Source organism: Lissotriton vulgaris, chromosome 2_1 (genome assembly GCF_964263255.1).
Source record: "Lissotriton vulgaris chromosome 2_1, aLisVul1.2, whole genome shotgun sequence".
Taxonomy (NCBI): domain Eukaryota; kingdom Metazoa; phylum Chordata; class Amphibia; order Caudata; family Salamandridae; genus Lissotriton; species Lissotriton vulgaris.
The window spans coordinates 1,702,580,593-1,702,593,712 of record NC_141687.1 but is presented as its reverse complement, the minus strand read 5'-3'; the positions used below and the strand labels follow the sequence as shown (position 1 = coordinate 1,702,593,712).

Genomic DNA, 13,120 nt, shown 5'->3' with positions numbered 1-13,120 from the left:
CGTGTGGGGCGCGACACAGTAACGTGTTGCGCCACACAGTTTGGAAAGCTGTGTAGTAGGGTAACCCGACCGTACCTTCTCTGCAGCCACAATTTAAGTGCTCCCCCGCGCCTCAGTAGATTCCGATGGGTCCCAATCAGGGCGACATGCGACAGCTAGACAAACACTGGAGCCAGCGACAGACCTCACCCCCAAGCGCGGCATCCAATGGGATGCTGCGCCGGTGGACCAGCAGCACCAGGATTGGCTACGGAGGCATATTTGCTGCTCGCCCCGTCAGCCTTTCTAAACCCGGGCTGTGACAGCAAGCAAGCACCCCTGGGTCCCGCTGGGGAACTTACAGTGCGCATGCTTTAGAAAGTTTCCAACTTTCCCAAGCATGCGCACTGTAAGTTCCCCACTACGGTCTGCTGCAGCCTGAGTGTGTGGACTGTCACTCAAGCTGCAGCAGGCCAGGCCCACCCCCCCTGCGCAACCGGCGGCTGATTTGTTATTTTATTTATACTAGTAGGATAGGATTGCTCGGCGGCCGCGATGCTTCCATGTGGGCTGGTAGGGCTACGCCCCTACGCCCCAATGGACGCACCGCTGCTGTTCCAGACTCTCAAGCAGGAAGTGGCGGGGGAGGTGCGAGAGGTCCAGAGAGAGGTCAATGGCCTGGGAGAAAGGGTCTCATCTGTGGAAGAAGCGGGACATGCCCGGGACGAGGAACTCACACAGCTCCAGCAGGAAGTGATCAGGCTCCGGGACCAGCAGATTGATCTACAATCCCATGTGGAGGACCTCGAGAACCGTTCCCGGAGGAACAACATCAGGGTCCGGGGCGTTCCTCTCGGAGAAGAGGGGGAAGACGCGGCCACTTACCTGCAGGATCTGTTCTGGGACATTGTGGGTGAGCCGACTGATTTTGCTCTCAGGATCGATAGGGCACATAGGGTGGGCCCACGACGCAGAGCCCCGGCGCCTCCCCCGATCTTCTGGCATACCTGCCGGACTACCCCCTGAAGGAAAGGATCCTAAGGGTGGCTCGCACCAAGCCCTCCTTGGAGTTCAGAGGTCATAGGGTGGCCCTCTTTCAAGCTCTCTCAGTGGTCACCCTACAGAAACGCAAGTCCTTTAAAATTGTGACTGACTTTTTGCGGGAGCATGATATTCAATATTCTTGGGGCCACCCTTTTCGTATTATCTTCCGCTGGAACGGAATATTGCATCAGCTGCGCTCCCTTCAGGACACCTGTACTGTACTGGGCATTACGGCGACTGGCGAAGATACCCCCACTCCGCGTCGTCGCCGAGTCACCAGGGATGGCTGGCAATCGGTCCCTGGCCGCAGGTCTTCGACTTCTTCAGTGAGACCCGACTCGCCTACTATTCGGGCTGAAATGGATAATGCTGTGATAGAGGTCGCTAGAGAAACGGCGACAGGAGAGGTTGCTTTGACTGCCTAGGAATTCTCCGGGGGGAGATCGACATCGCTTCTTCTTTTTTGAGCTGCAGGTTTGGGGGGGGGGGGAGCGGGGGTGGTGTGGTGGCTGGACGTCCACTTTCGAGACTTTTCCATAGACTTGCCTTTTTGGGCCGGGCTTGGACAATGGTTTCCTTGACTCCCTTATTGGGAGGACGGGGACAGTGTTTTGGGTTTGGAAGGGGTTGTTTTGGGGTGTTGGGGTACCGGGAGGGGTTGTGGGAGTTGGGAGTGGGGAAAGGAGTTGTCCAGTGCGCTGTGCTAAGATTTGTTGCTTTGCCTGAGTTTCTCCACCTTGTCCTGCTCTGCGACTATGGGGCGGCGAATAGGGAGGTGGATTGTGGGGTTGGCTGGTGTGTGGTGGGAGACCTGGTCACATTGGGGCTAGTGGTTGGTACTAGGCTGCGCTGCGCAGGGGGGAGAGGCTTTGCATACTGTTGTTGGAGGGCTGCTTTGCTGTTTGAGTTGGGGGGAGTATACTCGCCACTATGATCACCACGCAGGACACCTACGCCTTTACACACATTTCCTACTATGCCTCCTCACACCTTTAAAGTCGTGACCTTGAATGTCAGGGGTCTAAACAACCAAAATCAACAAGAGAGAAAGGGCATGGAGGTTCACTCTTATACCCCTAGTTCTAGTAACCTAGATCAACAAAAGAGTGAAGCGAAAAACATATAGAGGGACCTCGTGCTGGACGTCCGAGATACAAAAGAAAACGATAATACATACAAGGGAGTGGGACACAGACAAGTGGTTTTTAAGAACCCTCACTCACCACCTGGTGGTGACATGCTTCATCACCGGGTTCCCACTGGAAAGACAGAGTGTCTTTCCAGTGTGCTTCAACGCCTGATTACAGCGGAGCTGGGTCTTGTGGGTGTTGAGGATGTGGTAGAAGCCAAATTCAGCTAAAGTGAGTGTAAAAGAAAAAACTTAAAGTGCAGAATCGTGACTTTCAAATATTTTATTAGTAGTCCGGTGGGCACTGATTAAAAACAAAATTTAGATGGACACATAGGTATGGTCTCGATTATGAAAGACCCCTAGTCCATAGTGAAGGAGTAGGTCGACATGTTTCTGCTTAATGCGAGCCTGAGTCGCTCAGCTTTCGTCAGGACCATAAAGTGTGGTCCTCCGGTGGTGTACACGCACTAAGGTGCACCCTGCCGTGAGAAATTTGTGTAAAGAAGAGACATTTTTTTTTTCTTTTTCTGTGAGTAATATACTTACGGCAAAAAAGCCATGCAAGACACACACAGCAATTTTGCTGGGGTCATGTACCTGTGGGGGAAGAATATATCACTGATTAGAACAATTCAGTCCCAGCATTGTATTACAATATCATTGAGTATTAGTATGTCCCATCACCCAAAGAAAGTTAGGTATCCATATAGTGACTTAGTTACAGTGGATATGCTTTAACGGGTAATCTCCTTAATTAGAGACATGCACCTGATTATCAAATCAGTCTGCTAGGGAGTTTCATTGATTCATGCAACTCTCCATGTCCTCGAGATTCTCAAGGATCCAGTAATCTGCCTGGCTTGGGAATTGCAGTGGCAGATAGGGAGTGATTAAGAAAGCTGAAATGTGCACTCAATTTAGCTCATTCACCCAAGTGGTTCTCAGAAGAAGGTTTTCTGGAGTCAGACACGGAAAATTATAGAGAACAGGGAGGCCCCTCCTTACACTGACAGGAGGATCATCAATATGAGACCCCTTTTTTCGCTTCACTCTTTTGTTGATCTAGGTTACTAGAGTTTGGGGTCTAAACAATCCTGTTAAGCGGCGGGCGGTGCTTTCCCTGTTAGAAAATGCCCAAGCGGACATATGCCTCCTTCAGGAAACCCACCTGTTACCACAGGACACACATAGGCTACGCTCTTGTAAATTTCCGACGCAGTTCTTTTCCTCCGGTACTACCAAGACAGCCGGGGTAGCGATTCTAGTGGCTCGACATTTTAGGGGGGAACACATCCACAAATTCGCAGAAATTAAAGGGAGGATGTTAGCACATAGGTTCCGGGTTGGGGGCATTACATTCACGATAGGCTCCCTTTATAGTCTCAATGATAAACAGGAGCGGTTCTTGCAGTCTGCGGTGGAAGAGATCTCGGCCTCGCCGGACAGGCATGTTATCCTCGGGGGCGACCTCAACATGGTCTTTGATTCGGTGGTTGGCAGATCGGCGCAGCGCTCCCCGCAAGTCGGGGAATTCTCAGCTGGTTGTAAGGCTAGACTTGCGGAGGTGGACCTCCAGGACCTCTGGCGTCATAAGCACCCAGTAGATAGGGACTATTCGTACTTCTCCCACGCGCATAAGACCTACGCGAGGCTTGATCACCTCCTGGTCACCTCGCCGGTGCAGGCTCTGGCGTCTGCCGTGGACATGGGGGTTATTTCCTTGTCGGATCATGCCCCTGTTGAGGCCTCCTACTGCTTGCCACCCTCTGCCGCCCCGGCGAGGATCTGGCGCCTCCGGGATACTCTGCTCCATAGGAAAACGGTAACGGACCGTATTGAGCAGGTACTCCGTGAATATTTGGCGCACAATGACAACACAGATGCCACCAGAGCCACCCAGTGGGCAACTTTGAAGGCTGTCCTCAGGGGTGAGTTTTTGTCAATCTCCGCGGCCGAAAATAAGGAGCGCAGGATAAAGAGGGATGAGCTTACTGACAGAGTCCGGGAACTGGAGTTGATCCACCGCAGAACTGGGGCTCCACGGATTTGGCGGCAGCTTAAAGAAGCAAGGAAACTCCTTTCCACCTTAGATGTAGACCGGGCGGAATATGCGGCCCTCCGACTGCGCCACGCCTTTTATACTGGGGGGGATCGCTGTGGCAAACATCTGGCCAGTAGACTCCGGGCCACTAGGCAGAGCCAGTTAGTGAAAGAACTCTCTGACTCCACGGGCGGTGCAGTAACGGACGATGCCTGCATCTTGGCCGCGTTCCGAGGGTTCTACGGAAACCTCTACGCTGGTGACCCGTTGGATGTATTGGCTATGACCTCCTATCTGGACTCGGTCACTCTGCCCTCCTTGGATCCTCTACAGGCGGACCACCTGGACAGGGACATTAGCATAGAGGAAGTAGTGACGGCCATTGCCAGACTCAAGCATGGCAAAGCGCCGGGTCCAGATGGCTACTCTGCCCTCTTCTATAAGACGTTCTGCGGGTCGTTAGCCCCAATTCTCACCCGCCTTTTCAACTCTTTCGCGGAACCTGGAACCATCCCGCCTGATCTCCTGAGGGCTTCCGTCACGGTCATCCCCAAACCAGGGAAAGATCCTAAACACTGTGGATCTTACAGGCCGATATCTCTCTTGAATGTCGACCTGAAACTCTATACTGGGATTTTGGCCAGCCGTCTGGCGCTCCATCTACCCGGCCTTGTCGACCCGGATCAGGCGGGTTTTGTTCCGGGACGGCAGACAGTGGACAATACGAAACGGGTGGTCCACCTGCTGGAAAAGGCTTCCCGGATTCCGGATGAGAGGATGATGCTTACGGTTGACGCAGAGAAGGCGTTTGACCGCGTACATTGGCCCTTCTTGGAACAAGTATTGGTGAAGGCGGGTATTGGAGAACGGTTTCGCACTATGATCCTCAACTGCTACAAGGAACCCTCAGCAGTGGTCCGGGTTAACGGCCACACCTCCGCGGCCTTCCCCCATCGTGAGAGGCACCAGGCAAGGCTGTCCACTTTCGCCCTTGCTCTTTACATGGAGCCGCTCGCTCAAAGGGTGCGGACGCGGCCGGCAGTGGAGGGGATACGGATGGGTGGATTTACCCATGCAGTCAGTCTCTACGCTGATGATGTCATCTTCACATTGGCTACACCCCGGACATCACTTCCGGCCTGTATGGAAGAACTGGCAGCGTTCGGCACGGTCTCGGGCTTTAAGGTGAATATGGGGAAGTCAGTGGATTTGGATATCTCCCTGGCGCCTGATACCAAGGCATATTTGCAGAACAGGTTCCCGTTACTTTGGTCCTTAGAGGCAATACCATATTTAGGGATTCAGATTGCCCCTACGTTGCCAGCCATGGTCTCGGCCAACTACTTGGGAGTCAAGATCAAGAACGAACTAGGCCGCTGGAATCGCGGCATCCTCTCCTGGTTGGGTAGGATTGCTGCCGTCAAGATGACGATTTTGCCGCAAGTGCTCTACTTCTTCAGGGCCCTGCCGCTTCTGACGCCGAAGGGATGAATACAGCAGTTGCAGTCGGACGTGGCCCGTTTTATTTGGCAAGGGAAAAAGCCTAGATTACGCAGGACCCTCTCCCTTTTGTCTCCTGACGCTGGAGGTCTAGGCATTCCCGACTTCCGTAAATACTTTCAGGTGACGCAATTGAGATATTTGGTCGAATGGTGCAGGTGGGAGTCGGATAAGCATTGGCTTTTCCAGGACCAAGCGGTGGCGGGGCGGCCTCTGCAGGAGATACCGTTCCTACACCGGACCCACCGGCATAAGAATCTCTACGCCTCTTTCATTACTAGGGTAGCTTTGCGGGTCTGGGATGCGACCTACCTTAGGTATGACCTCACCACATTTCCTTCGCCGCTCTCGCCGCTAGTGGATAATCCTGCCTTCACCCCCGGAATGGAGAAAGGAGCCTTCACACATTGGCGGCAGGCAGGATGCAGAGCATTATGTCCCCTGTATGGCCCAGAGGGTGTCATCCCGTTCACACAATTTCGGCTGGAATTCTCACTCCCCGAAACGGAGAGACACCGTTATATGCAGGCCCGGCATTGGGCTCTTCAGCCTCAGGTGAGGGACGTGGCGGATAGGATGCTCTCACCGTGCGAGAGATGGCTATTGTCCCGTACATCGGACTCGAAACTAATCTCGGATTTGTATAAGTTCTTGCAACTACCCTCAACACACTTTCACAATCCAGGGAGGGTTAGATGGGAACGGGAACTTGGGAGGACACTGAGCCCCAAGGACTGGGATCACATATCTTATAGGGCGCGCCACTCAGCATATCACATGGGCCACACTGATACTTTTACTAAAGTGTCCACTTACTGGTATTATACGCCTGAGCGGATCCATGAGTTCGACCATAGTAAGACAGAGACATGCTGGCGTGGGTGCGGACAACGGGGTACGCTCACGCACATTCTATGGGACTGTCCTCTCTTAACTGGTTACTGGAAGGAAGTGCTGGATGAAATTGATTCTCATTTCGGCATAGAGCTCCCGCGCTTCCCGGCATATACCCTGCTAGGACTCCCAAATGATCTAATGTATCCCCTCAAGTCCAGAAGAGGCAGGCAGATCGCCATTGCACTCGGCTCTGCAGTTCAGAATATCTTGATATACTGGCGCACAGACACAACGCCCACGCTTACGGGCTGGCTCCACAGACTTTGGCACCTGCTGGGTATGGAGAAATTGTCTTTGGTGGTGGCTGGGGATATAACGCAATTTAATGAACTGTGGCAACCATTTCACTCTCTGCTGCTCACGGAGTTCAGGGAACTCACCAGATCAGTGAGCGAGATGAGACCCTCCTCGCCAATTACCTAGAGCCATGGGAGATAGACTGCATGTTGGTAGCGCACTGGACAGTGGGTGGGGTGGGTGGGTGGGGGGGTGTTGGGTGGGGCAATGGGACGTTGGGGTGGCGGGGGACGTTTGTACTAAAATGTTGTGCCATGCCAGACTCTTGCTCTTTTTCATTTGCCGATCTTATATTGCTGTATACTTGTTTGGATGTGTCACGCTGAATAAAATACTTTAAACCTAAATCTTCAACCATTCTGTTTCGTTCCTATCACTGAGATGTCTTCACTGCTGTCTCCACCATCTCTCGTATTTTGTAGCAGCTCTAGAGACAGCAATTGTTCGCTAAGGATGTTACTGCATTAAACATTAAGTGTGCATGAGAAAATAGTTTCTACACTCAAAGTTGGTTCATCCATATTAATCCTTCTAAGCCCTGCTCTGTTGCGCTGAACCGCACACTGTGGGTTAAGGTAACCGAATCACTTGATGTTTGACGCAAGTATTTGTCAATTTGAGGGCTCCTTTTGTGAGTAATGCTACTGAAGGCTACTTTCATGACTCTTAACTTTGGAGGTGAAGTTTGAGCAATGAATTGCACAGAGATGTTCAGAGACCAGGATAAAATTCAAAGAAGTCCGATGTCCATTAATGTCCCAGCGCTGCCTTTTTTGTTTAACAACATATTTATTAGATTTTTTGCCACAATATGGGCTCACTGGACCAAATAAAGATACAGGTAGACATTCATACATTAACTTAGCTTTGTGTCCAAATCTTGAACCTCATATATTGTCAAGGAAGAAAAGAAAAATGCATTGAACAACATAATGCTCTATAACCTGTCTATTCCGTCCTCTCCTCCCACCAGCTACCCCTCTTGTGCCTGATCTCTGAATTACAAAATATTGTGTGTATCCCGACCATACGTCAAGATGCATGTCTATCGTAGGGTGAGGTTCAAGTGTCAGGCCCCGATAATCCGCCCACCTGCCAGATTTTGGAATGTTTCTGTCAGCTTTCTCTAGCTTGAAAGATCCATGCCCTTCTTCCAGATCCCCAGTAGGGGTGGGTTCTTAGCTTTCCAATGTCGGGCACGGTCTCGTTTAGCCAGTGTAAGACCTTAAAATACCAGGTGGCGTTTATATCGATTACCCCCAATCCCATTGGTGCTGGGAAATAGAAGTAGTTTCGGGAACCCGAGAAGATCCCATGCCATAACCCCAGCCAGGCATGCCACTACCCCCTTAAGAACCTATTGAGGCACTACAAGTCCAGACTGAGTAAAAAATAAAAAGTGCCCTCTGCATTTCCACATCAAGTGTTCTCTTTTTTGTCTTCCAAATCAGTTTTATTGTAATTTGCATGAAAAATATATAGACAAAAACATCAAACGACAAAAAAGAAACAACAATATTATTAAACAAAGAGGAAGAGAAGAGAGATAGAAAAGAGGAAGGACCAAGAGATCGAGAAAAGAGGGAGTGGTGTTCTCTTTTAAAGTGTATTTGAAACGTCATCATTGTAATGAGGAATATTTGGGTTAAGATAATTAAAGAAAGTGGAGTATAAATAGAATATATTGCAATACTTCATATTTTTATAACTTGTAAAATAAAATAATTTGTATGCTAGTTAAGACATGAACACATTTCAAATATCAGTTTTACCAAAGTTACCTGAATGTATGTAAATGTGAGTATGGTTCTTGCAGGTGGAGTACAGAGAAATGGACGAGAGTCTTGCAAACCTTTCAGAGGATGAGTATTATTCAGAAGAAGAGAGGAATGCTAAGGCTGAACGAGAGAAGAAAGTACCAGCACCTCAACCACAAGCCCTGCCTGAGGAAGAAAATGATAGTGAGCCTGAAGAGCCATCTGGTGAGTTTATTTAGAGCTGACCTTTGTGTATGCAAACAAGCATCTCTTTAGGCGTTCATGCTTTTTGGGTCTTGGCTAGAAGTGCGAAGCGCGTTCTCGCCAGAGAACTATAGTCGTTGGCTCAGCCGACAAGGAGTGGAGACAAGAGCTGGCCACGCGTGTAGCATTGTCTATGGCAGAGGTGGATTCAGATGCGCGCCTTGGGATTGGGTCGTGCGCGTGAGCTTGTAACGTAGACCGCTCACGCGTGTGACTCAATCCCAAGGCTCGCATCGGAATGTCGGGCAGGCACGGAGCTCGCATGGGTTCACGGGGAGGACAGAGGGATCCCGGCAGACTCGTTATCTTCCCCCAGCTCTTTTTTTTTCCGCGGCGGGCTGCGACATTAATCACCCCTGCGAGTGACTTGAGAATACTGACGTGCTTGGTGAAGTATTTGGGAAAACTTCGTATGGTTTTAATAAAAGTGGTACGAAGTGTTTCTCATCTGGGCTTGTGTGCGTGCGTTGTCCTGCGCGCGCGCCTCAGGCACGGGCTCACAGCTGTTATTATTGACACAGCTCTGATGATGCACCTCAGGCACAGGGCTGAAGCAGTTATTCACACAGCTCTGATGATGCACCTCAGGCAGGGGCTCACAGCTGTTATTATTCACACAGCTCTGATGATGCACCTCAGGCACGGGGCTGACGCAGTTATTATTCACACAGCTCTGATAACTGCGTCAGCCCGTATCTGAGGTGCATTATTATTCACACAGCTCTGATGATGCACCTCAGGCACGGGCTGACGCAGTTATTATTCACACAGCTCTGATGATGCACCTCAGGCAGGGGCTCACAGCTGTTATTAGTCACACAGCTCTGATTCGCTCTCTAATACTCTTTACTAATAACTCTCTCCTACTCACTATCAACTTCTTACTCTGTGTGTGGGTGCTAATGCAATAGGTCTCGCATATGCAAGCGATTAAGCTATTGGCAATGTAAATGACAATGCCATTTATTAATGATTAAAAAAAAAAAATCATGAGCAATTCCAATAGCTCTACCTTTAATGCTGCAGAGACCATTGCATTGTAAATGCTTGTTTAATCAAAGTCCTGGTTTATATTCTCGGGACTGCTATGTTATGTATTGGAAGCAGTGGCATTCAAGTTCTTTGACACTGCCCGGTTACTTTTCTGCTAACCGTGCAAGGCAAAATATTCTCTTTAGTGGTACACAACCTGGACCTGGTGTCGGGTCTCTCCCCTATCCATCTATGTAAAACTTAAGCCTAAATGACTACAGTAAAATAATGGACTGTCCAGTTTCAGCATTTTTCTGGAATTAATCTGGACATTGCAGCGCATTATTACCTCCGAAAGCAAGAGCTCTATTTTGTACCCATGTCGTATTTATTGAAATACATTTTGGTATCGCCCCTTTTACTTCGTTTGGCCAACATCAGTCAATTCAGACATGAGCATCCAATATTACAACTTTATTTGCAAAACATAACTTTGCATCCCCCTTTATCCGTACCCCAACAAAGGAAAAAGGAAAGACAACCATAGTTCGCCTCCAATGAGAAAGCACCTCATCTGGGAGTACCTTATTTACGACTCTATAACAACAAATGCAAATCTGTAGACAATGACTGCAAATGGAGAATAATAATGCTCCTCCTTCTTTTCTCGAAAAAAATTCATACAATCCAGGGGCGAGTGGTAGAATAGTACAGCTTTCATCGTCTTGCAAAGAAATTTCAAAGTCTTGTTGGAGCACCTTGAGATGACTATTACCTGTCAAATTGTCACCTTTAAAAGCACTTTAACAAAGCCAAATAGCTGTGCACAAGCTATTTGACTTTGCCAGCGTTTAATGTAAAAAGTTAAAAAGAGTACCTAAAGGAATCTGCAGCCAGTGGAAGACACTGGCCAAAGGAAGCAGTACTTGGTCCATGCGCCACTGCAGGGACGAAGCATGAAGCCCCAGGAGCAAGCACCGACCAAGAGGAAGCAAGGGAACAAGAGTGACATGAGAACCAACCAATAGTGAGTAAAGATAAGAAAAGGGCGGGCTCTAAGTCCCTTTTAAGACTTTCTTTTTCTTCTCAAGAAAGTTTGCAAGCGCTGTGCAGGCGACACTTAAAAAGCCTCTGAAGGGAGGTTCATTACAATTGTTAAAGGTAGACAACTGTGATTTTTCAAAATAAACTCCTTCCCAAATGTTTGTAATGAGTTGAGATTGGAGTCCTCCCTTCAGACTCTTCCCTAGGGCTCTAGGCAGTGTAACATGGCCTCGGTAGCATGAGGATTTCCCCACCACAAAAAATGCTTACTTAGCTTTTACAAACTCTCTGAGATGCACTTCTAGTTCTAATTGTGCTCCTTTACAATGACTTGGGCTGCTGCTGGATGTAGGTGCATTTACTAATAGGATGCATCTCTTTATGGGTTAGTGAGAGACTACCCATTAGTAGCCCTATGCCTCAGGACTGCTGCTCCTGTGGCACTCTTCCTGCCCAAGTGTCGAGGAGAAAGCATTTCAGGCAGTGCCAAATACTCTGTGAATGCTGAAGGAATGAATTTTCTCCAACAGCACTCCTAGCCAGGAGATAGATAGCATGTGGACCCTACGTCTTTGTGTCACATTGTCTTCCTCCAATGCATGCACCCATTTGTCCATCTAGACCCCATCTTCCTGATAGATCCAATCGTGGGTCTTGCTGCTTACAGTTGCTTGGAGAAAGCAGAAGTGAATGATTGCGCATCATGGTGGGAGTGAAATTTGGTGGGTGCAGGGTATCTGCCCGTGTATTGTGTTTGTTTGCAGTTGTGTATACATGTGTCTGTTAGCATGCACATCTATTTTCCATGTGCTTGTGTCTTTCCCTGTGATTCTGGGGTTACTATTACAGACAATATTCTTTATGCTAAAGTGTTCTCCTCCTCAATGCCCTGAACATCTTTGACAGGGCTGTGCATGATTCTTCTCACCTGCATGTAATGAAGGAATTGGCCCTTCATGAGAACAAGTTATTTCTCCTGAGCACTCAAAATGTACAGTTCAATATCCAAATTAAAGTTCCGCGTGTTTCGTCATGTTAATTATTTACACATCGACTTCATCAGGGCTGAAATCATAATACAAATAAACATCACTATAATTCATTTGAAATAACATATAAATCTAATAATTTGTGGAATCCTGTGATGAGCAGAAAAGAACCCGGCAAGAAAAACCAAGAAAAACATACACCCGATATGTGCACGTCTACATTAAGCCACCACCAAACATTATAATTAAGTTTCAAGCATTCAATCCAAACGATTTTAATATATGTAACCTAAAATCCTCTTCCTCGTATTGAAAAAAACATTTGCTGGTTGAATTACCCCAAATAATGCCCCACAAGGGATCTGCTATCTCCTATTTTTATATTTTAGATGACCGTCCCCATCATGAGAAATGCCTCATTTAAAACTACTAATCACGTGTTACTCTATCTCATGTTTTTTAGAGTTGTTATAGACTCTTAGTCACCACCCAAAGCAAGAGTCAACTCGGGTGCTTTAAAACAATATTCCAAGAAATTAAAGGTTCTTTACCGTAATCCACATGTATCGATAAGTTCCCTGTTGAACTAATCAGTCACTTCGTACTTCCAATATGAAGTCAAAAGACGCTGCAATTTAAGCAACCCCAAAACCTCCAATTAGAAATTATCTCAGGATAACTAATAAACCAACCTATAACACCCGTAGTTCTCCATCAGAAACTTACCCCACTCTTTAAGTATATTCTGAACAGGAGTCCTCACTTATCTTCCAACGTAATCGAGTTACCACACTCACGATCTGTAATAATGATCGAGTGTAAGATTAAATATTTCTTTATTTTTATAAATATGTATTTAAAACTATTCAGTTTTATCTAATAGTTCTCACATAGGTGGAATCTTCCTTGTACATACCTATATCTAGTTTCGTGTTAGTCTATCCACGAACACGTTCCCTCGGTCTGGCGTTCTGCACCAGCTCCATATTGGAATTCCTATTTATATCTTCCCAAATCACACGCCATCTTGTAGTGGCTTAGTAAGTTAGTGCGCGAACATGCTTTCTGGTCGGCGTCCTATCCGGGCGCCATATTGGACTCTTGTTAGTATTCTTATTCCTAAAGCGCCATCACGTAGTGGGTTCGTTACCGTGTTATATAAATGAATATTACCCTTACAATACGAAACTATCTATTCAATCTA

At 48.0% G+C, this 13,120-nt stretch overlaps 1 protein-coding gene across 3 annotated transcripts in view; it reads left to right on the top strand.

The window, feature by feature from the left end:
* The window catches only part of KDM1A (lysine demethylase 1A), a 1,339,130-nt gene that overhangs the window by 41,436 nt on the left and 1,284,574 nt on the right, over positions 1-13,120 (top strand). For all 3 annotated transcript variants that reach the window (XM_086957680.1, XM_086957681.1, XM_086957679.1), the window contains exon 2: positions 8,707-8,872. In XM_086957680.1, coding sequence (XP_086813806.1) covers positions 8,707-8,872 — 166 coding nt within the window. The remainder of the gene's footprint in view (positions 1-8,706; positions 8,873-13,120) is intronic.